This window comes from Ptychodera flava, chromosome 5 (genome assembly GCF_041260155.1).
Source record: "Ptychodera flava strain L36383 chromosome 5, AS_Pfla_20210202, whole genome shotgun sequence".
Taxonomy (NCBI): Eukaryota; Metazoa; Hemichordata; class Enteropneusta; family Ptychoderidae; genus Ptychodera; species Ptychodera flava.
The window spans coordinates 14,634,362-14,658,791 of NC_091932.1; the positions used below are offsets into that span (position 1 = coordinate 14,634,362).

Here is a 24,430-nt window from a genome sequence, read left to right on the forward strand (position 1 = left end):
AATTTCAACCAAACTAAATTGTGAATGATGTCTTAAAATTTGTGTAACATGTTTAGAGTTTAGGTAAAGATCATGTCACCATATCATGGAGTATAATTTTAATCATCGACGCTGTAATAAGTTACTTTCCACACAGATATTTTGTCAGCGTGGTACACGATTAGATAAAGACAATTTATAGATATTTTACTTTAAATGATCACATATATTTTTAAAGGTAAATTCCATTTCAACGAATTTTTCAAATGTTTGTGTAAAGTAAACGTTGTGTATGATAGTAATTGTAACATTATACCTTTGGGCACAACAATTTGAGAAATACGTAGAGGTTTTTCTACTCAACTTTTAATAATTCTAATTAGGTTGTCAATATATCTGTGGTGGCAAGATACCAAAAACCATGCGAAGCTTTTCCGGTAAACTCATAGCCAAGAGAATGAAATGTTCCAAAGAGGGCAATGCATACTATTTCTTTAGTAGAAATGAAAAAAAATCATCTGCACTATTCTTTATATGTCAATAATGCACAACAACATGGTCATCTGAATGCAAGGGTACGGTTAGGTCATTTTGAGGTTAGGGCAGACAATGCGGATAAAAGTGATTATTACTAGTATTTTACACCGGCAAATAAGGTCGCTGCAGTGAGAACTTTTAACACAAAATTTTCATACACTAGTATGACAAGAACTTCACGGTCACAATAAGCCGAACGATCTTACAATTAATTTACTATGTATGCTAAAGAAAAGAAGACAAAATTTCATTTCATTTACGAGGCTCATCCGAGTATTTGCGTTGTGGAATAAATCTGGTTAGCGGTTGTAAAGAATCATATCTAATGTAATTAATTTGATTCACGATTATACATTATTTTGGGAAATTATTATAGAAACAAGGGCAGAGTCTCTTATTTCAATTATATTATCAACAAACCCAAGAAAACAGTCAAATGTACGACAATTTAACACGCGAAAGACAACGGTGAGTCAGAACTTGTGTAATACGCGACGCACTGTCACCCGCGCTGTATTTTTTGCAAATCCGGAGGTTCTTTGGAAAAAGTGTCTAAACTCGGCCCGCAGATGCTCCATTTTATTTTTTGATTCATTATGATCTTTGTATACAACTCACAATTTCTTTGTAGCTGTAAAGTTACGATGTTTACGATACTGTGAGTTTTCAATATCATTTTTCATATTCATGGGCAAGTAAACCAACCATTGCTGTGTATTTGTGATCACTTGATTCAGCTCGACCAATTAGAATGCGACGGACAAGGCATGTTAATATAATGTACGTTTGCCTCTCTTTTAATACCATTGCATAATAAACTGAAATAAATGTATTAAATTAACCAGACAGCGAAGTATATCATTTCTCTCGTTTGGAAAGGAAGACAGAATATAGCGTAAAATAAACTTATATATAACTTGGGGAAATTGTACAATTGAAACTTACTTAAACGTTCTCGCCACAAATTTTACAATGTTTACTCATTGGTCAGTATCTTTGCCTGGCTTTCCCATTACTTCTCCCGAACTGACCTTCATTATATTTCTCTCTGAAAATTTTGAGTGTTTTCCGTTTACCTTTTTTAAATGTTTGAAATCAAAGTACAAAGAGGTGAGAAATTCCGCAAAGTTAATGAGTTGAAATGGAGTTCACAGGTCACAGATCAAGTCAATGAAAACATATCCAGTTATGAATAACGAGTTTTGACGATATCCGACTTCATGCACATCTAGATCTGACCTTGCAGCACCACAAGTTACTCAAACTGGAACTCCAGTCCTGATCCCTTCAACCATTCTTTGTAGCGTTTGTCCAGTAATTCACTCTGTGCAACAGTGAAAGTTTCCTTCCATCCGCCAACTTGTCCTGACGAAACAAGAATAAAAAACTACTGTATGGAACAGGAATGCTTGCAATAAAAGTTTAATATAGCAAATATGATAAAAAATGACAAACAAACAATTTTGTTTGCTAATATTTAATATTTTACGAGGTAACAGTTTAGATTTCTCTACAGTAACGCAGGACAAATATTCAACGTGTGAGGGAAATCGTAAACAGCAAATTGAATGTTTTCCCTGCACATATAGACGAAGTAAATCTAGGTTCGCCTCACGTTTGTGATCAAAATTGGACGATCAAGCTCAAAAGGCGCATAAATATATTTTTCGTTAAAGATAAAATAAAATGCAGGTCATGAATACAGTGGATACAATCGTCACGCCCATAAGAATGTTTAAGTATGTTTTTAATAAGGGAAATCGGAATCAATACAATTAGGATCAAAGTTCTGTTCATATTCACTGAGCAGTCTTGTATGTCAGATTTTCTGCACATGTAGTCCCACTTAGGACATTGCGCTATTGTCCAGGTCTTTAGTGTGAAATTTGGAATTTTAAACTTTTGATACGCATTAACAACTGTAGTAATTTAAATTGATGAACGTACGCATGCGCGAGCCCAACCGTCCCCAGACACGATAAAAAACTAAACGAATGAACCATACGATGATTTAGTCTCTCATATTCCGTATCTTAGTCCTATTTTGTTGATAAGCGTGAAAATGTATTATTACAAAGCCATCACAGGCGTTTTCTATTTTCATACATGCCACTTTATACGCGCCATGTTTCCCTTTCATCGAGTTACTGGAGCGATTTCTTAATGTATTGTCTAACATGTCTAACATTTTTGGCATATACTTAATTCTACGAACCCTCTAAAGGCCATGCGAGTAGAGTAAACAATCATGCATATGGAAACTGTTTAGACCCTATATGTCTATTGTGAATAACACGCAAGACCTTTGAAGTTGTCCGTAGATATAGATATCTGAATCTAAAACATAAAACCTTACATCTAACGCTGGTGTGTAGATATTTTTAAAACGGTGTCACCTAAATAGCGAAATGTGCAACTCAGTGATATATATATTGTAGAGGTTGCTCTATATGTTGGACTACGAAATGTCAATTGTGTAGAGTAAAAAATAAAATGCTTAGATTCACTCTGCTTGAAATGCTGTGCATGCAGATAACAGATGAATGACTTATGTCAAATCCCGAGATACTAAAACACTAAATGTGCGTGTTATACTCGTCGATATTGTCTCGAATCTAACAGGATCCTGCCTGTTTCGGTTCTGCATAATGTCGCGTGGTAAAGTTGACGCAGGGCAGGAAGGACACAACTATCGCATTATAATGCACAACTTTAGAGTACAAGAATTGTCATCCATCGGACTTCTAACCTTTTCTGATGAAAGGGTTGTCCTTCCACCCAAAGACCTTGACCGTCGGATCATCCATGGCGTCCACTTTCATCTTCTCTATCGAGCAGTAATTGGCAATTTTGTCAATTATTTCAGGACTAAGGTCTTTTCCGATGAACTCTGCAATAGTTCTAACACCCACCGTTGGATCCTGGTGCAGAATGAAACAAACCCAACTCTAGCTGTAAGGACATTCATATAATGCCACCTTTTTATATATGAATAAGACATTAGTAATGTTGAGGGACAATGTAAAGGGACAGTAGATGTTACTTTACATTATATTTATCATCGTTGTTTTTGAAATAAGCATGTTGGAATTCAAAAGTAATATTGTCTGCTTACCTTCTTCATATCTTCGTATTTCACGTACAGCACGTTATTCTCGTGTCGCCTGTGCCACCATTCAAGTACATGAGGTCCCCATTGAGAGAAAATACCTGTAGTAAAACCGTATTTTGTAAGGAGTGGAATAGACTTTCTCAAAGTCTGTGTGTATATAGGTATCAAAATATATTATAAATTCGAGGACTAAACATCAGCAGACCGTCGAGCTAAGTTGCAGGCTGTTTCGTAGGTCATTGGGTGAACGCCTCGGCCAGCCAGGAACTCAGCTGCAGAGAAAAGCCAGGAGACGTGGGACAAGACAAGGTGTCGAACTAAAATCATACGTTGGGTATCAAGGGAAGCTGATGTCGTTGGTCCTGATCGTATGCCCATATGTCAAAAGTGCCGCATTATCATCCGTATTTTTAAAGTAGGTTATAAGGTAGTATGCTTCTAGAAAGTGAAGGATTTAAACTTTGCTCAAACTTTCCTCCAGGAATTTTTCAACAATTCTCTTCCAAAATAAAAAAATCGGGGGTCACCGTGCAAATTTTGTTACTTGAGAAACAAATTACCCAAGATTTACCGATATTCCCTATGTTGACTCTATGGAAAAGAACAAAATTTTCAATTTCGGAAAACTATAATGTCTATGGAAAAACCAAGACTGCAAATATTTTCGTACACCAAGAGCGTTAAAATAGACCTCAACAAGTAGTAAAACAAAAAAGAATTTGAAAGTTTGAGAGTCCAAATATATATGTCCACGAGGCGCATTCTACCGTAAGTCGCAGCCTTTGTCACAATACTGCACACACTAAAGAGAGCTACACATTACGTGTATTTCTTACAAGCGTTCATCGACAAAAGTAACTTCGCTTATAAATGTATCCGAAATTGCGAATTGTAATCATAAGCAGACACACTGAATCATGGAGATGTATGTTTGAACTACATTTACCATTCAACTTGAACAGTATACCAGGCAACAGGAAATACAATAAGTTTTCAATTGCGTTCGAACCCACAACTTACGGCACCCAGTCACCTAGCGAAGATGTCAAACCCGCTCGGCAAAAGATGTGTGGTTGATTATCATCATAGTTAAAGTTAGAAAACATGCCTATACGTACCCAGCAGCTGTTCAATTCACGATTTTACACTATTTTGTTTCTAATGCCAACTACAGTTTCATGTTCTTGATATTTATTCGAATTTTAGTCGGGACCACGAGTGTCAGCGATGCCAATTAAGTATTTATATATAGGCTAAACTGACAAGCTGAATACTGTGTATCATCAAATGTTACAGCTATTGTCCCTACTACTGACCCATCCCATAATTCCAAGAGCCTATAAGAGACAGACTGCACTCGATATCTATTGAGCTAAAGGTAAGACATCTGAATACTGTCGGCTAAAACGTCGCATTTATTAGATTGCATGTTTACTAGATGTGTTTACATAAGCATTTCAATAAATAACATTCATCCCATCCATAACCTGTCAAAATACAGTTATTACCACATTTAAAGACTGTCCGTGACTACGTTCGATATTTCTGACACAAATTGATGCCGGGAAATATGTTTCTGATTGATAGTATATTGTGTTGGCAAAATGTTGGACTTAAGAGTTCGAGACACGTTGGCTCTTCATTATGCATTCGGTAAAAGTGGTTTTGTTGAACGCCTTTCACCAACGTTACGAGATATGTTTCACTATTCTTGAGCCAAACTTAACAGGTTACACAAAGCTCGCAAGTACCCCACACAAGCACAGCAGACTGGTAACCGATGAAGTAGACGGAAAGAACGACGAACAGAACTATTATTGAAATCATCGAACTTATCTGACATGACCTGACCTACATTGTATTAGGACTTCAAGGTAGTAAGCGCCTCGAAAGTGAAAGACTTAAGTTTTTGCTCACGCTTGCCTTTAGGAATCTTTCAACCATTCTCTTTCAAAATCAAGAATTTTGATGTTTACAGCTGCATGCTGCCTTGCAAAGGAAAATTCATATGTAGAGAGACTTTACGAGGTCATCGCCACATATTTCAATTGCGCAAAGCGCTCTGGAGAATTATGAAATAATTAGTTTACGGTAATTCTGCGGACTTTTCACAAAATTACACTTTGCGCTATAAGGCCGTACACATAACCCCCACTGTACGTAATTCTATTACTCGCTAAAATATTTTTTTTTTTTAATTTTCAATAATTTTTGTAATACAAACTCTGATAACAAAGCAAGTCAAGACCCACCTTTTCCTTTTTCGTCGAGAAATATCTCCAAATATGATTGGAAGTCTTCGAATAAGCTAATTGGTGGCCTTGAAAAGTGGTTGAATGCCGATGCCGCGACGTCCTTTGGATTGCGGGCTAAATATATCACCTATAATCAGACAACAGAACGCAGGAAAATAATACAATTTCTTTAATAGATTGCTGTAATATCCTAAGGTTCAAGTTCGTCACGACAAAGATTAGTGGTGCCATCGTTAAATATACAGCTCGAGTAAGAACAAATGGTTCTTAAATGATACAAGCTCACATGCACGTTGGAGAAAGTGCGCTATCGCTAAGTTTTGAATACGGAAAGAGAGGAAGAGATCTCGCAAAAAGCGACACCATATTGTCCAACATATGTGCCGTTATCCTTCTGATAGGATAAGTATTTCGTTGTTTAACAATCGAATGTCATTCATCATCGACAGCTTCGTTCATAGTATACGCGAAGATCAATGAACAACCCGACCGTGTTATTCACAGGGGATCCAAACTTAGCTATTTCTTCAAATCAATTAACTGCACCAATGATATTCCGTTGTCGGAGAGCATCATGGCTTTGAGTTGGTGCCTTTTATCCCACTTCTTTTTTAACTTCATAATATATAAATACCTTTGCTTTCTTTTCGTGTAGCTGTGGGGGTAAAAGATCGTAATTTACGTGTGTGCACAACAAGCGAGGAGACTCCATGTCTTTGACGTCAAAATCCAAAGGAACCCCGTAACCCATCTTCATTTGTTGAACTCTCGGGTCATCGCCCTCTCCCGCCAGGAGCATTTCCAGGAATGGGGATTCAGAAGCCGGTGTGCCCCTGATATCGTTGTCACCGCCGTTGAAGATAAGTTGTACAACTTTCTTAAGCCAGTGAGTTCCTTGGAAAAGAGAAAGGCAAGTATAAGTTATTCGATTGATAGTGAGGTCCTGACCCCGATGTCCAGTCAAAATCGTTGTACAGCAGAACTTGTAGACATTTACTTGGTTGTCAAAGTACATCTTGCTTATTGTACGCTATTGGAGGGTGATAATTTTAGGTAGGCAATTTCTTTCTTACTACAATGCTAAACTGCAACGTCGCATAGAGTACACAAACTCGATATGTTTCTGAATATCCACTATCGATATTGGGTCATTGTCATTATATTTTCAAAATAATTTATCAAAGCTTATTAGTACAGGCTATGATTTGAATATCATTTTGTCGATCTTCAAGAATTACAGGCAAATTTTTTTAATAAAAATTGTACTACAGTGAGGGCTTGCATGAAACTTAATGATATTATTTTGTCAGCAATTTGTACGTATATCAGTAAATACTGTAGACATTTGGCGGATTTTGCGCAACCCTTTTTATAATGACGTGAAACACATTTGTTACAGAGATCTTTAAGGAATTTACCGGACCTTGATACGATTTTAATGGGTTTGGCCAATGTATTAACAAAGTAAGTGTCATGATTTATGCCGATGTATTATATCCTATCTCATGCAAGAGAGTGCACCAAGAGAAAATGCGGCCAGGACGGGTTTTCCCTCCGCAAAAGAACACAGTCATATATCTGGTTCAGTCGTGCTGCACTCTTACCTACACTTCATGTCTCTGTCCGAGTGAGGACTCGAGCCATTAAAAACTCAACGCCTGGCGGCCCCATGCGTCACAAGTAACAGTTTATAAGCCAACACGTGTCCACAAAACACCTGACTGATGTTGTCCTTTCTTGTCGTAAAAGAAATAGTAAAAACTATTCCTTTCAGGTTGTCTACTGATATTTGCTGAAGAACAGTCTATTTAAATAAAGTGAAGTTATAAATTGATCTTGATGTTCCACTGAGATTTTCGGTCTCAATTATCAAAGAATAAGGGTGCACACCTAAATCAAATATCAATCATCGGCATGTATTCGCTAGAGTCGCTTTTATTCAGAAGATGAAATGCACCGTTTCTCCTTATTTTAAGGAACATAAAATGATCGCAGGAGAAGATTCATAGGTTGAAATCGTGGACGCCCTGATAAACATTGTTTACCTAAAACATCTCACCCGATTTATGGAAGGAAATCAGAAACACATCGTCAGTACGCACTTCAATTGATTTCACCTTCTCAACCGGAAAGTTCATAGGTGTCTTCTTTCCCTGATGACCACCTGGCTTTACCTTTTCCATGTCTATGACTGAGGATATTCAAATAGAAATATGTTAATCCACAGCAGCCCGTTTCATACCTAGTATAAGAAGAGCCCCATCATCAATAACTACGTATGCACCTTCCAGAATCTTGATCATTCTGTCTAGAGCACAGCGTCTCATTCTACTCTTAAAATCATTTGAAATGCCCCATGTGGAACACTTGTGCAAACGCAATGTTGTCTTTGGAAGGTCATTGGAATTTTGGTCAGGACGAGAATCTATTCCTAGGAAATAACATTTCGCATGTAAACGATATGAGCAAAGCCATCGTAATTTAAAGCATAAGGAAAGCATTTGTTTAACGAAAATAAAGTTAACGGAAAATGTTATTAAATGACAGCTATCGACAGAGCTCTAAAAGAAATCCACACCAATGTCACAGGGGTTCATACGTTACAAAAAGGAAGTGGGTATTTACAAAGATAATAGCTGGCAACACAAAAAGCTGTCATGTAAAATTGACACTAATATTTCTCAGCTGATCTAATGTTAATCAGCCGATCCAGTCTAGACATGGGTGCTCACATTTCTATAGACAAAGTTCGGGACATTGTGGGTTTCTGAACCCATGTACAACGGCCGTTTCTCCTGAACACGCTTGTCATACTATTAGCTTCCGTTACGCATACTAAGCTTGTCTTTGACAATGTGCCTGAAGATATATTCGTCTCAACTCCCGAACACTTGCCGTATTCAAATTAGACATTCTGACACAGTTTTAATATTAACCTATAGCCACTGTCTCGTCCTTTAAAAGTTCAATTTTGTCCAGGTCTTCCTCGGCAAAAGTGGCAAATAGGCTGCATTTCATTTCGGAAATATACATCTTTCTCTGCAAGCTCAGAAGTGCATTCGGCCATGGTTGATTTCCAGTGAAACAGATGATAACCAGATATGAACTGAATATGCTCACGTGTTTTACAACAGGTTCATTAATAGTAGTGCGCTTCACAGAACAATGAGATATATGTTATCACTATATGTAGCAGGTTTTTTTTCAACTTCGCACAGTACTCTCAGAGTTTAATCACTAATTACAAAACTTTATTTAATATGCAAATGAGCTGTTCATTAACTCGACACTGCTTAACGCTTTATGGGACAATTAGATATCCATCAGATAAACATTTGTAGCACATTTTACTTAATTTAATGCTGTAATTTTAGAGTAATGTCACTAATTACAAAGTTCATTAAATATGCAAATAAACCCTAAATTAACTTGACACTGTTCAATGATTCATAGCACAATTAAATATTTATCAAATCAATATCTGTAGCACGTTTCACAAAATTTTGGTGCCGAAATGTCAGAGTTATATATCTAATTACAAAGTTTATTAAATATGCAAATGAACCCTTGATTAACTTTACACTGCTAAATGCTTTACAATACAGTTAGATATCTGTCGTATAAGTATGTGCAGCAGTTTTCATCACATTTGATGCAGTTATTTTGGAGTTATATGACTAATTATAAGACTTCATGAAATATGCAAATGAGCTTATTATTAACTTGACACTGCTCAATGCTTCTCAGTACAATTGGATATTTATCAGATCAACATATGTAGCAAGTTTCATCTAATTTAACGCTGTAATTTTGGAGTAATATCACTGATTACAAAGTTCGTTAAATATGCAAATGAACCCTTAATTAACTTCACACAACTAAATGCTCTACACCCCAATTAGATATCTGTCGGATCAGTATCTTCAGCAGATTTCATCACATTTGGTGCAGTTATTTTGGAGTTATATTACTGATTACAAAACTTTATAAAATATGCAAATGACCTATTTGTTAACTTGACACTGCCAAATGCTTCTCAGTACAATTAGATATTTATCAGAGTTATATACCTAATTACAAAGTTCATTAAATATGCAAATGAACCCTAAATTAATTTCACACTACTAAATGCTTTACACTACAGTTAGATATCTGTCGTATCAGTATCTGCAGCAAATTTCATCACATTTGGTGAAGTTATATCGGAGTTATATGACTAATTACAAACTTTCATAAAATATGCAAATGAGCTATTTATTAAATTGACACTGGCGATGCTTCTAAGTATAATTAGATATATATCAGATCAATATTTGTTGCAAGTATCATCAAGTTTGGTGCAGGAATTTCAGAGTTATCTCACTAATAACAAAAGTTCATTAAATATGCAAATGAGAAGATAATTGACATGACACTCACAGTATCGTTTTAATGTTCTTAGATTGTCATCTGTGAAAAATTTCATGAAATTTTGTGCAGTATTTCTTGATGTATGTCTATACTGTCATTGCCGTCTCCATAGGGAAACCATTGTACGGAAAAAAACGATATCGCATAACTTCATTAATATGCAAGCCAGACTAACCAAAATCTAATCAGTTCTTGCTAGTAGCATATGGTACCTGTATACTAAATCTGACTTGAATCCGTTCAGGCGTTTTTGAGTTATCGTGTAAACAGACAGACAGACAGACACACACACACACACTAACACACACACACACACACACGGACAGACAGACAGACATCGCTATGACATTAGCCCACGTGTTTACACACGTGAGCTAAAAATGACAGTGCAAGTATAGCAAAGTGCTTAAAGTACCGTGAGGCATTTCTAAAAAGAGGATGAAAAAGGCTATACCACTGTTTTCAAACTACTAATATTATTAAATCAACCATTTATTTACTTATTTTATTTGTTTATCACCCCCAAAATTTCCCTGCAAGCTAAATGCCCTCCACTTGATTGGTTTCCGCATCAACCCTCCGGTTAAGGGGCCCACTTTAGCACCGCTAAAACAGTATTTGAGCATCGGCGTCATGAGCTCTTGTCCGATAAGAATGGCGCATGGTAGCACGATATGATATGATCACATATACCAAAGGTTTAAGATTTCCCAAAACAGAAAACACAAATTATCAGTATGCTTAGAAATTCAAAACACCTAAAAATAGTTAGCGTCGTTTCTACCCCACAATTTATGGTTTTACGAGGTAGACGGGTCAACTATAATGTCTGGTATTTACAGCTACCTTTAACAAATACATAGTAGCTTTTAATCTTGGTAAAATGTCACCCAAGGCACTGGCTACGCTCAATCTACTTAATCTCAACTACTACACATGAATTGCTGTAGAAAGGTCACATTAGTTGCAACTGAGTTAAGGTAGAATACGTTTCGGCACAGTTCCGGGGACAGATTTTTGGACTTTCAAACTTCAACAATGTTTATCTGTTATACCACTTGTAGGGGTTTATTTTAAGGCTCTTGGTGTGAGAAAAAATTTAACCTCCTTTGTTTTCTAATAATCGAAAATTTCACTTTTCTTCACTGAGTTAGCACAGGGATGGCGGCCATTTTGAATTTCAAACATTGGTAAACCTTGGGGAATTCGTTTCGCCAGTTACAAAACTTGCACTGCGACCCTCGATTTTTATTTTCATTTTGAAAGAGAATAGTTGAAAGATTCCTCGAGGAAACTTTGAGCAAAAGTTTACGTCTTTCATTTTCGAGGAGTATACTACCTTGAAGTATTAATACAATGTTGGTCAGATCATGTCAGATAAGTTCAATAGTTCATCGTTCTTTCGGTCTACTTCATCGGTTAGCAGTAGCCTGTACTTATGTGAGGTACTTGTGAGCTTTGTGTAACCTGTAAGTTTCGCTCAAGAAGGGTGAAGCATATCGCAGCGTTGGAGAAATACGTTTCATAGAACCACCTTTTCCGAATGCATAATAAAAAGCCAATGTTTGAATAGTTCACACGAAATCTTTAGTCCAGAATTTTTGTCGACACAATATAACTATATCGACCATGCAGAAACATATTTATCGACATCATTTTGTGTTACAAATATCGTACGTAGTCAGCCTTTAAATATGGTAATAACTACATTTTGACAGGTTATGACAGGGGTAAATGTTATTGCTTGAAATGTGGATATAAACAAATTTACTAACTAGAACATGCCTCCGGGAAATACGACGCTGTCTTACCTTAAGCGGAATTGGTATCGAGTGCAATCCGTCTCCGAAATAAAAATGTAGACTCCTGGAATGAGAGGATGGGTCCAGCGAATTCTAGCTTTAAGGATACAAATTTAAGTTGTTAGGACGAGAGGTTGGTCGAATGCGACAATATGAAGTCGATAGGGCAAGCAGTTATGTGGTGAGGACTCAACGATATGTTGTAGGGGTAGGTTGATCGTTTTTACAGCCAGCTTATTCGCATATTAGGACAGATCACAGGGTAAGTCAATCGGTGGTATTAGTGAGAGGATACGTCCCGAGGATATGAATAAGAATAAGAAGATAATCTTTATGAATTCATTTTGAATTATTAAGTTTGGTAGATTATATATTCCGAATTCCAAGTAAGGTAATAATAGGCCACGTCTTTGCGAAACTAGGTTATGTCTACATTTCATTGTCTGGTTGCCGAGGGGCATAGGTCGTACACCATACAAAATTTTATGGTATTTGCACGGGGTGGTGCATGGTTCCAACGCTGTCATGTCTTTGCCTGTAGATAGAATACAGGTAAGTCAGGATAAACAAACAAACTATCAAGCGAACCCACTGACAAACAATCAAACATAAAATAACTATCAAGCAAGCAAACAAATAAATAAACAAAACAAACAAATATTACAAAGAAAACACCAACCAAAACAAAACAAACAATCAAAAAAGATATATAAAAACAAATAAATAAACAAAAAATCCAAAATATATAAATAAATAGTTAAATAAATAGATAGATATATGAGCAAAGTAAATAGAATAAGAATCGAAATAATGGACCGAATAACACATGCAACATATTCAAAATGTGACGTCAGTATCACCTTCCTCTATATACTCCCAAAAGGGATGTGACTTCATGGACGTCCATACCATACCATGGTCAATGATATATTTTTCCTACTGCAAATAAATAACCGTCTCACTGCCGACGAGTAAACATGAACATGAATGAAGAACATGAATGGGGCTACATATTCACTGTGTAAAATTAAAGCCCAAATAGCTGCGAGTGTGTAATAAACCAATCTCAAATTATCCTCATTTTTCCAAGAGTTTTCTTTGAATAAGACCCATTAAAGACTGAAAATGAAAAAGTGTATAACACTGTCATATGTGTCGAAAGTAGTATGTAAATTCAAACATTTTAACATCATTTTAGACTTCCCGCCCTTTTCAAAAACTAATCATATCATATGCAAAATTGCGGTCAGTGATTTAGTTCAGATAACCATGCTTACCATTGACGTTAAGCCTTTAATGTCACGAGTTTCATCCAACTTCGCTGACAAATAGTGTTTTATTCGAGCAGCGACTCATCCTAAAAGCATCCCCCCGACCTAACAAAGCCGTGCGGACGGGGCGTTGGAGTTTCATAATGTTTGTAAGAGGCGTTCTCGACATATGAGAACGTTTCTTAATTGGTTCCCTGAAAAATGTCTTCAAAATAAATGCAGTATGGTGGCCAGGCTCTACCAAGCGATATTTCTCATTCGAAGAAAATAATCAGAAAATGCGTTAAAACGGAAGTGACTTATCCTATCATTGCAACTTGCTTGAAATTGAAAATAATACTAATACTAATACTAATACTACTAATAATAATTTATTGATTTATAAAGCGACTAAATCCACACAAAAAGTGTGATCAGAGACGATGGGTAAAATACAATCAACATTAAAAAAGGTAACAGGAATTAAAAACAAAACAAAAACATCGATACAACGGATGAGTTCAGTTTAAAGCATAATTAAAAAGAAGTGTTTTAAGACTTGATTTAAAACTTGACAGGCTTAGGGAGCGACGAACCTGAATCGGAAGGTTGTTCCATAAACAAGTGACCGGCAATACTGAAGGCAAGGTCCCCACATTTTCTTTGTACGCGACCTGCTTTGACACAGTTTAAATTGGTCAGCTGGCCTCAGATTACGGGATGGGACGTAAAAATTAACCATGCTAGAAAGATAACTTGGACCGAGTGAATGGATACATTTATAGGTGAATATAAGAATCTTAAAAACAATACGTTGAGAAACAGGAAGCCAATGCAACTGAAACAAAATGGAGTGGTATGCTCGTAACTCTTGAGCGAGTTATAATTCTAGCAGCTATATTCTGGATACGTTGAATGCGATTAACTGAGTATTTCGGAAGACCATAAAGAAGCGAATTACATGAATCGATGCGAGCTGTCACAAAAGCGTGAATCAAGTGTTCCGTGTCTGACTTAGAAAGATATTGCGAATATTTGTAATGCGTCGTAAGTGGAAAATAGCTGAGCGGCAGATATTGTTGACATGAGGGTACATCGTAAGACCAGAATCCAGGATAACCCCAAGACTCTCTGCCTGACTTTGAACAGGAATCAAGGTGGTACCGATCCGTATCCCCTGTATTCTATCATCCGAAGCATTACTGGAAGATGCAGAGAAAGTTACAAATTCAGTTTTATCATCATTCAAACAAAGGAAATTTGCAGACATCCAAGACCTAATTTGTGAAATACAAGTTCAATATTGCTAACTGTCATAGAAGCTTCATTGATCTTAAAACTTTAAGATTAATCTTAAAACAATGCAATTGTCATATTCGCTACTTTCACTTGACTACCGTACTCAGTTATCGGGGTCGGTGTAGCAGGATGAGATGTAAAATCGACAGATTGCCATGCAATAGACTAAATGTGACAATTTAATATTTTGTAAGTTTAGACAAGTTTGCCTGATTAAGGTGTCTGTGTGATGTATGTAGACAAGCGTCAACACGAACTAGGTTTCAGAAAATAGGACTCGGGACTTTGATAAGAAGAAATACGAACAAGTGAAACAACGAAGCGGGATGCCAATGCAAGTTTGTTGCGTGATTTGCTAACTTCTTGAAATATCATATTAGCAAGCGTGCAGACTGATGAATTGAGCTCAATGCGCGCAGTCACTATTGCAAAGAGAAAATTGTACGCCTCTACGTTAGGATGTTGATTTATTAGCACAAACTTATTTCAGGGGTGCCGTATCAAAGACATTTGCACTTTTCTCCTCCTCTTTGACTTAAATTATCATCTAATGTCGTCATAAAATTGGATGTTTCCCCTTATCACACTTGACTTCGGATATTTTATCCTCCATGTCCAAAGGACAAATTTCGAATGTTGCAAGTGTACACATTTTAAGTGACTATTATTTCACTACGGTGTCACGGACGCAGAATGCGTTTATCTGCAAAGCAAAACATATGATAGTCATGGAATATGAATATTATTAGTAAATCACATTGTATTTGATGGCGTTGAAAAATCTGTTTACGAATTCAACAAGATTAAATTTTCCTTTTTTGCTCTGCAGATCTGATCTCAAATCATTCTCCGTGATCTCTCCCATCACAAATTATAAAATAATAAGGAACTCTAATGTACACGTAGATTTATTTAGCAGCAGTAGTAGGTCAAAGTTCCATAAATATTTCATCGAACATGTCACACTTGCACAGAAAGGGACATAGCTGTAACGTTTTGATAATAACATTGCTGTTACATTGTTCTTGAAAACAAACAGATTCTCTAAGTAGTTGTCTTAAAATAAAAACAAAAACAAAACAAATTATGAATCTTGCCAATACAATTCAACTTGTGCAATGTGCAATGATATTGTTGACAAATGAATTCTAGTCCGACTAAACTTCGGTTTGCAGCAATCGTATTTGATGTCACACATACACGACCTTCGTTGACAAGCTGAATACCTGTCATTTCTCGAACGGGTGTTCTTGGGAGGGAATTTAAAACCGTACGCTATTTCACAAATAAAACTAAAATTCCCGACAAGACATGAAGGTCACAGCTGGCGGCGGGTTTTTTGTACATGACTAACATTTTGTAAAAGAATAGAACAATCATGAGAAAACTTTACTTTCTGTATTCGTTGGTACTGTAATAGATTCTGATGAAAGCTTCCGTCGAAGAAAAAAAGTTTTTCATCAATTAAACAAGATTATTTTAGTATTAAAAGGTATCGTTTCACAAGGTGATTTACTCCATTTTAAACTCCAATCCCGTTCCCTTCAACCACTGTTCGCAGTATTTGTCCATCATCTCGTTTTGTGCAACAGTGAACGTTTCTTTCCAACCTCCAACTTTTCCTTAAATGAAACAGAGAACAAATAGTTAAGTTTTATTTTGATTTTTCACCTTAAGTTTCAAAAGTTAAGCAGCACAACATATATCGAATTTGCAAAACTGTCCGTAAAAACGTTGCATAGTTCTTTGTATTTTTCGCCTTTGTTCGATCGTTAGGGATGTCGATTAGTAAATTGGCAAATCTATCTTTGGACTACTATGACTACTATGTGCAAGATGTGAGTCTAAAAACAACCGTTTGATTGCTTCGGGTAGGATGTCTCGGTAGGCAATGTAAGTTACTTCTCCATTTAACAGCTCAAATTTTTGTGTTCATACACACAAACAAGCTTACTTGTCTCAGTTATTGGACACAAACACGGTCGCAAGAACTAGATCGTTCGACGCATTATACCAAAATTAAAAGATAGAACTCAGGTCAAAATTTGCCACCCTGGCTCTGGGGGAAATCCACTGATCACGATGGCGATGTGAATCATGAAGTTCGATGTTTGTGAATAGTATAAAGGGCATGCGCAACTGCCGATTTAATGCCAATTATGTGCGCATAGGTCTGTATCAACGCTACAAGAAAGGTCGTTTTTTGGTAGCGAATGGATATCCAATAGCCATTCATGCGTTTCTTCTATGTATCATTTGCGCTTAAAAAAGCAAGTAATGCTAGCCTTTGATAATTTTTTCATCATTTTTATTGAATGCCAACCATACTTCCTTGTTCTACTCCCCAAGGCATGTTGATATACATAGTGTTCAGCTATTCGACTAAGCGCCTACGCGTGAAAGCCGCACTGTTACTGTTACGCAGATGTAAGTATGAATAGAAAAAGAAGTTGCAATTGATATACAATAATAAAACTGATAACAAAATCATCAAAAGTTAGCATCAAGCTTAATGGCCCTTTGATACTTTAAGTTGGACTCTTTTTTTCCATGGTGACAAGTTAGGTAACATCAGATGCAGAAATTGTTTGTGGGTTTACTTATATACAGGTTTACCCGGTACATATTCCTGGTTCTGTCTGCATTATCCTCCAACACGACGATATCTTGACTATAGGTGCGGAGATATCTGCTGGTAATAGGATATCATACTAAATTTCTAAAGAATGTGAAAAAAGATGACGGTACGATCACTTGAAATTTAGAAGATGTCAAACCTCGACGGACGAAGGGGTTTTCTTTCCATCCCATTGCCTTCATAAACGCGTCATCTTGGAAAGCTTTTTTCATGTAATCGAAGGAACAGTGATGTGCTATCTTGTCGATGTCTTCGGTTGTCAAGTCTTTTCCAATGAACTCAGCAATATTCATAATTCCCGCTTTCAGGTCCTGAGAAATGTGGTGAAGAACATTTTTCAATTGAAAACAGGTGACTTTGATCACTTTGTAAGACTGTATCAAGACTGAAACAATGTCATCGTATGGCGGTGTGCTCGACGGAGCTTTGTGATCACGTCAATCAACCAAGGATTTGATGTAATATGATTCGGTCACGTAAAGAGAGATGCTGTGACTCAAACTCCCTGAGTCAGTCAATACGAGTGGTGCATTACAGGAAAAATACCAAACATTATGAACATAGAATCACCGATCATGAACATTTGTCAGCTTACCTTCCTCATATCTTCGTATTTCACGTACAGCACATTATTCTCGTGTCGTCTTTTCCACCAGTCAAGTACATGAGAGCCCCAGTGTCCGAAATTAGCTACGGCAAAGTGGCGTACGCCCGAGAAGGAAATTATAAACCATTTGGTAATTAATACAAATAATGAATATAAAGCTGTCTTTTACAACCGCTGGCACAGGTTCCTATGCACGGAAAACATGTTAGCATCTCAACTACACTGTTTAAGAATATCAAGCAAGCCTTGCTGATTATTTACAGAATTGTCTCTTTGAGAGATATTTTCGTTATTATAAGGCAAACAAACTTTTGTTTCTCTGCCGTGATGGAAACCGCTATTTCTTTAGTGAAGGTTGACAATGTAAGCTCCTAACCGTTAAATATTTTGATTTAGGCCGCATTGTGCAGTTGCCTAAAAGTCAAACCTTTTGTGGTAAAATTTATTGACCATGCCACGTGGGTGAGGGAAATGGCAAACATACAGGTGTTTCACTATTCTTGCATTGTATATCAAATTCCGTTGTACATGTAATTGGTCTTTACAGTTTCTAAATTACAACAAAGACGTAGTATTTATTCTATTTTTTGTTCAATTAAGGAAAGTTTACATAATCAAAAGACTTACCAATTGCCTGGCCGGCAAGGAATTCCTCTAAAAGTTCAGAAAATTCGTCATATATGTGGCATGGCGGCATCGAGTGATGTATGAAAGCAGACACCACAAGGTCTTTTGGATTACGGGCTAAGTAAATAAGCTGCAGTGAGATAATAGGAGGCTGAATTAATGATTTTGATTTTGGTTATTTAACCGTTATGGAATATGGAAGATGTTTGTCATGACAGCGACAAGTTGTGAACAAGAATGGCTTAACAAAGGTAGGGGAGCTTTCACAGGGATAACAGTCTAACTTTTGCAGAACGATATTTTAACACCAGGCTTCACACACTTTCACACAAATACGAATTGATCTCATTATCTGCTTTACATCGTCATCGTCACCACCACCATCATCACCATCATCATCACCATCATTATCATCATCATCATCATCATCACTGTCCTCATCGTCATTGTCATCGTCCTCATTATTAACACCATTATTATCACCATCATCGTCGTCGCCGTCATCGTCATAACTATAATCATCATCATCATCACAACCATCATCATCATTATCATCATCATCATCATCATCATCATCATCATCATCATCACTACCATCACGAAAATGCACCGCTGTGAGTCAATGGTATGTTACTGATCATTTCTGTTTATCACAATCAATGTCATCATTACCTTAATTACTGAAAGCACAATAAATGACAAAATTTTATGCTTTTTGTCGTTGTTTTTCTGGGATGGGGTTTAGGAAGTTGTTAACTTTGAATACACAAATTTCAAATGTCTCTGTCCTAGAGAAAAATACCAGTCCTACTTAAAGTTTTCAGTACATTTTTATTTAAAGCAAGCAATTGTGTGCTGACCTTGTGAAATTGCCACAAGGTCCATGGCTTTATCTGAGCATAATTTTGGAATTGGACGTCTTACAATCGTACCTTTATTCATATCACTTTTTTGTGCCAACATACATGTATCAAGCACATTGTCCGTAAAGAATAATCTGCATCCTGTTAAAACGATATCTTCATTTTCGAGGTTAGTTTTGTCTTTTTATATTTAAGCTTGTACACAATGCTGATGTAACATTTTCTGTGGCCTACGCAGTTCAGCCCAGTAAACAATGCTCATACTTTGTACATTTGGTTAAACTACTATATTATGGTAGAAACGGTAGCCCTTCTTTGACTAAGTTACAGAGAGCTGTTCCAGTGCCAAAGCGCTTCAAATAGAGATCAAAGCAGCTAAGGCATCGGGAGTTTGTGAGTTTACTTAAGAACTAAAGCAAGTTGTAAATTGACAATCAGGAAGCCTTTAAAGTTTGTTGTTAACTTGGAAAGTTCGCAATGGTTAAGCCCGGTCTGCGTTCAAGATATTTGAGCCGGAGAAACCTGGTCGTGTATGCGCCCTAAACTAAAATAGTAAAAATCAGTTGTGCATACATTTCAGCATGGACTGAAAACATACGTAGGACTCTCTCATGTGTGGCGCCACAGCTTTAGAATTCCTTACCATGTGACATTCGCCAAGTATCTAATGTGAATAGCTACCAGCGTAAATTGCAGACTCATCTGTTCGCCAAAGAATATAATATGAACACTGACTTTTCCGCGCTCTTAGAATAGTGAAATAGTGTCATTAATTGCTTTTGGCACTGTGTAAATATTTTGGTTGATTTTCCGGTAAAAGAATCATCGGTGCACTCATACAGCCCTGGAACCTTATATGAAATCCAAAAGAGTTTACATTTGTTTCTTCTGAACATCTGGTATATTTTAACGTTCAATAACTTTTTGAGTACATGGCAAAATCGGCTGAGACGGTAGCACTGTCTCGAGACAAACGTGAGTGAGATTCCGTAGTGCTTAAACACGGGACGCTCAATTGCATTGGAAGGCGAAATTGTCAGTTACTGTGTTGTGAATTAAGCTCCGACATTGCTTGTAAATTTACAAATAGGATATCTTTGATAAAATGACAGCACGAATTATGTGAAGTCCCACGCCATGATAAAACAACTCTACCGGTACCTGTGGTCTGGACGTCGTAAGTTGGTGTCAGATTTCATATTCATATAAAGCCTTGGTACCGGGTGTCCATACCATACCTAACAGCTCAATATTTCCAAAGTGACATATAAGTTCTTACATTTGTCGCCTGCCACTTGGGAAGTTGGGCGGGTGATATTGACTTAAACACCGAACTTGAAGTCGCCCGTCCCTCCCAACTAGCTTCACATGGTATATCAGTATATGTGACAAACACGAACATATGATCTTCAGAAACTGGATTTGATGGATAGCCTTTTTGACGCTTAAGGTTGTGATCGATTCATAAACAAGACCAATGTTTAAATTGAGCGTGGACATTAGAATGCAAGCAGCAGATGTCTGTTTTAATGAAATACACTCAGAATACACACCTTTGGTCTTTTTTCATGAAACTGAGCGGGTAGAAGATCGTAAGGCGTATGAGTGTTCAGAAAACGAGGTGATTCCATGCTACTCGGGTTAAAATCCACTGGAAGTCCGTGATTTTTCTTGGCCATTAGCAGCCTCGGATCATCTTCTTCTTGAGTAAGCAGCATCTCCACGAAAGGGGCGGCTGACGCACGCCTGCCAGTGGCATCAATGTCAGAGCCTTTCAAGATTGACGTAATGATTCTTATCAGCCAATGAGTCCCTGAGGAAAAGGACCAAAATTGAACGACAAAATAAATATAAATTATGTTAGGTTTTCAGACGTGTCTTGTCTATGGCGAAGCTGTGATTAAAGATGGCTGTGGACTTGAATTGAAACATTCGGTTATATATGGGTGTTCCGCCATCTCTGACCGTGGTTTGAGTTCAAATTGGTGGGGTACCCACATAAATCTTATAGTGTATCGTGGATAATTGTCAAGCTGTGAAATGTGTGTATACCGGTTTAATTTGACGATGAATGTCATCATACGCGTAAACCTTCAGACTCATATTAGTACCCATGTCCACACCATGTGGCACGAAGAGTACCAAGATGGTGGGCCATGTTGTACTCTATTAGGTTTTCAACTATGGTTGAGTCAAACCAACAACATGATTTATCTGTACTTCATGCACGCTCAGCGATAACACAGGGCAAAGATCAGAATCGACACGCTACAGATCAAAAAAGACAAACACAGACACTGAAAAATGTCTAAAATTAGGTCAAATGCAGAGTAAATACTCACTGACTATGCAAACATTAGTTGGGGTAATAAATAAATCATAAAGGTTCGTTCAGTCATAATTGAGACTCAGATAACCCAAAGAAAACATTCACATAAGTCTGTATATTTTCTTTCGATCTCACACGCCAAACAACTGTCTATTAAACGCAGTGGATGTTACCCTGTATGTAACTTGTGTATTAAGTAATCTTAATTACGTTCAAGACACATCACTGCCGTTGTTTGTTCCATGCGTACGTTATCGCTTACCTTACCGTGAAACCTTTTTTTTGTGAATTGATAACTCTTAGCAGTGGAATATACCTACATGACCGAGAATGACAATTTTGTACGTGCCCCAAAAATGTATTTTTTCAGTAAAATGGAGTAACAATCGATTTTCACGATCCGAATTTCATGGATTTTCTAAAATGAGCAAAACAAAAAATAAATGTATACTAGGTTTGTGTTCGTTGCTGTCACAGTACAAAATTAAATTCATATTAAAAGTGATGACACTGTCAACCTATCAATACGACTGTAGAAATTCAATGTAAATACCTGAAATGACTATTTTTGTGAAATTTTTCGTGTCGACGATATATTCAATCGAATAAGAGTTATTAATGCTCCCTTAGTGTAAAAGTAAAAAGATTTGTAATACACTACATAACTAGTGGTCATAATTGTGTAACTTTTGATTCGCCATGCGTGTACAAAGCATTCAGACGTTCTGTAACTGCTGCAAAGATTATCATACTGATAAAATGCCTTACAATGATCGATACTTTCATGCTTAATTCGTATTGAAACGTTACATTGTATTATCACCTTAAACAAGATATTCATCCCCTGTGTTAATTTATATCTACATGTGCTTACCAGTCACTCGTCCCTTCTCTCATACTTCTTTACTTGTTTTAGATAGGCTCCTTTTTGTTTATGAGCTAAAAAAATATTGATAGGGACTCCCAAGGAAAAGATGTTCGCTCAGTTCTGCTCTCTTCGTCGTACTCGAAAAAGGTCTCATTTATAAAAACCTGACAAGGGCATATCCAAATATTTTTATTTTTTCAGATAATTTGCATCACCACTGTGCATTTGCCGTAAATGCAATGCAATGCAATTCCAATGTAAAATCGACGAATAGCATTCTTGCAAGAAATGCGCCGAGCAATATAGGTTTTGTATGATTCGGAGCTGGATTAGGACTTACAATCTGAGTGAAGCAGTTCAGAGATTGCAGGATAATCGAAGCCGATCACATGCCACCCGGTACAGCAATCATGAATGCTCCTTTCATTACAGCAAAACTGAACTGATCATCATTTCTGAATGCTCCATACGATACTCGGTTTGGTCAGTACATACAAATGTATACGAGATCATGTTCTATGACCACCACGCGATCTTTGCTCTATGATCATCACATTGGAATCTTCGTCTCAGCTGGTGGGTATAATAGCATGATCACGTGCATGATTACTATGACCACCACGCGATCTTTGCTCTATGATCATCACATTGGAATCTTCGTCTCAGCTGGTGGGTATAATAGCATGATCACGTGCATGATTGCATCTCGGAGTCCCCATTGTAGCTGTTTGAAGGATGCGATTCGCGTCCTTGCACAGCGGGCCGCGTCCTTAACTGACCCCCTTACGAGGTTGACGCCTGACACTCGATTCTCACCTGATTTGGGATAGGAAATCAGAAAGAGGTCGTCGTGTCGGATTTCCATCGTCTTCACCTTGCCGTATGGAAACCGGACAAGTCTCGGATTTCCTGGCTTCGTAGAGTGTTCCATGTCAGTGCTTTCAAACACGAATGTGCAGATCTGCGGTCGATTATGTTCTTCTCTAGAAGAACAGGTTAAAGTAATATGCCCTGTGTTTGAAACAGTGGTCTGACCTTTGACACAATTGTAAAGGTCACTAACAGTGTACTCCTGTGCAACTCGGTCTGACCGCCAGATCCGTCGGTGGATTTGATATCAGAGTAGGGTTAATTAACGTCACTCGTATGCTTAAAGCTAAGGGTGTATTCTAAATTTATATGTTGCTCGAGTTTGCACGGCTGTTATCGTGATTGTAGTCGGAAGCTTGAGTCAAGACTGATACCAGCCTAAAATGACATCACTACATTTTCACCTAATGTCCTTGAATTATTCACCAGCCGTCTGCACAGATGTAAGATGTTAGGTGAACAGGTAAAAAACAAACTATTATGAAGATATAGAAGTAATTAGGGAACCTTCAGTAATTACTAAGGATGGGCAGGGGAATTCAGTGCACACATGCACTGTGAAAATTGACCCTCCTCCACTCCTCGTGCCCTTCAGTGTGACCCTCCCCTTGTCTAACATTCTAAAACCCGAATCGACATCGAAAATTTTATCAACCCTGTTTCCAATGGACATCTTGAAGTTACCGTTACAAGGTTTTGGTTTTGTACTAGCAGTCAGTTCAGAAGTAAAGCTTCCTCACACTAAGCCTTTGTGAAATTGTTGATCAAAAAACACTTTCCAAAAAGTGATCAACGAGAGACATTGCTTCAAACACAGGTAGGTAGGTCGACATCATGTTTTTTCCTTTTAATTATCTGACTTTGTTTTACAGGGTTCCTTAGCAAAAAAGCCTTTTGCAGTGCATTTTTTCTCACAAAAGTACTATACCAAAGAGATTTTAACATGTAAGCTAAGTTCTTTTTCTATTAATTTTGTTTTCTTTG

At 37.2% G+C, this 24,430-nt stretch overlaps 2 protein-coding genes across 2 annotated transcripts; both read right to left on the reverse strand.

Moving 5' to 3' along the window:
• Positions 1-1,530: 1,530 nt before the first annotated feature.
• Positions 1,531-12,312, reverse strand: LOC139133096 (sulfotransferase 1C4-like). The gene is made up of 7 exons (XM_070699516.1): positions 12,105-12,312; positions 7,943-8,074; positions 6,518-6,777; positions 5,881-6,010; positions 3,632-3,726; positions 3,266-3,437; positions 1,531-1,881 (listed from the first exon to the last, which is right to left on the reverse strand). The coding sequence occupies exons 2-7, from the start codon at positions 8,064-8,066 to the stop codon at positions 1,772-1,774; spliced, it is 891 nt and encodes a 296-aa protein (XP_070555617.1). The 5' UTR covers positions 8,067-8,074; positions 12,105-12,312; the 3' UTR covers positions 1,531-1,771.
• Positions 12,313-13,790: 1,478 nt separating this feature from the next.
• Positions 13,791-23,667, reverse strand: LOC139133097 (sulfotransferase 1 family member D1-like). Its single transcript, XM_070699517.1, has 6 exons — positions 23,393-23,667; positions 20,933-21,192; positions 18,517-18,646; positions 17,878-17,972; positions 17,422-17,593; positions 13,791-16,266 (listed from the first exon to the last, which is right to left on the reverse strand). The coding sequence occupies exons 1-6, from the start codon at positions 23,505-23,507 to the stop codon at positions 16,157-16,159; spliced, it is 882 nt and encodes a 293-aa protein (XP_070555618.1). The 5' UTR covers positions 23,508-23,667; the 3' UTR covers positions 13,791-16,156.
• Between the last annotated feature and the right edge of the window lie 763 nt (positions 23,668-24,430).

What these genes read in the sequence shown, in the direction of transcription:
- LOC139133096 (XM_070699516.1), bottom strand. Translation starts at nt 8,066, where the DNA reads ATGGAAAAGGTAAAGCCAGGTGGTCATCAGGGAAAGAAGACACCTATG. An exon ending in TCTCGACGAAAAAGGAAAAG is followed by an intron (nt 3,727 to 5,880) that starts GTGGGTCTTGAC and finishes GTTTTACTACAG; the next exon opens with GTATTTTCTCTCAATGGGGA. An exon ending in AATACGAAGATATGAAGAAG is followed by an intron (nt 3,438 to 3,631) that starts GTAAGCAGACAA and finishes ATTCTGCACCAG; the next exon opens with GATCCAACGGTGGGTGTTAG.
- LOC139133097 (XM_070699517.1), bottom strand. Translation starts at nt 23,507, where the DNA reads ATGGAACACTCTACGAAGCCAGGAAATCCGAGACTTGTCCGGTTTCCA. An exon ending in TTCATGAAAAAAGACCAAAG is followed by an intron (nt 18,647 to 20,932) that starts GTGTGTATTCTG and finishes ATCTCACTGCAG; the next exon opens with CTTATTTACTTAGCCCGTAA. An exon ending in CCTTGCCGGCCAGGCAATTG is followed by an intron (nt 17,973 to 18,516) that starts GTAAGTCTTTTG and finishes ACTTTGCCGTAG; the next exon opens with CTAATTTCGGACACTGGGGC.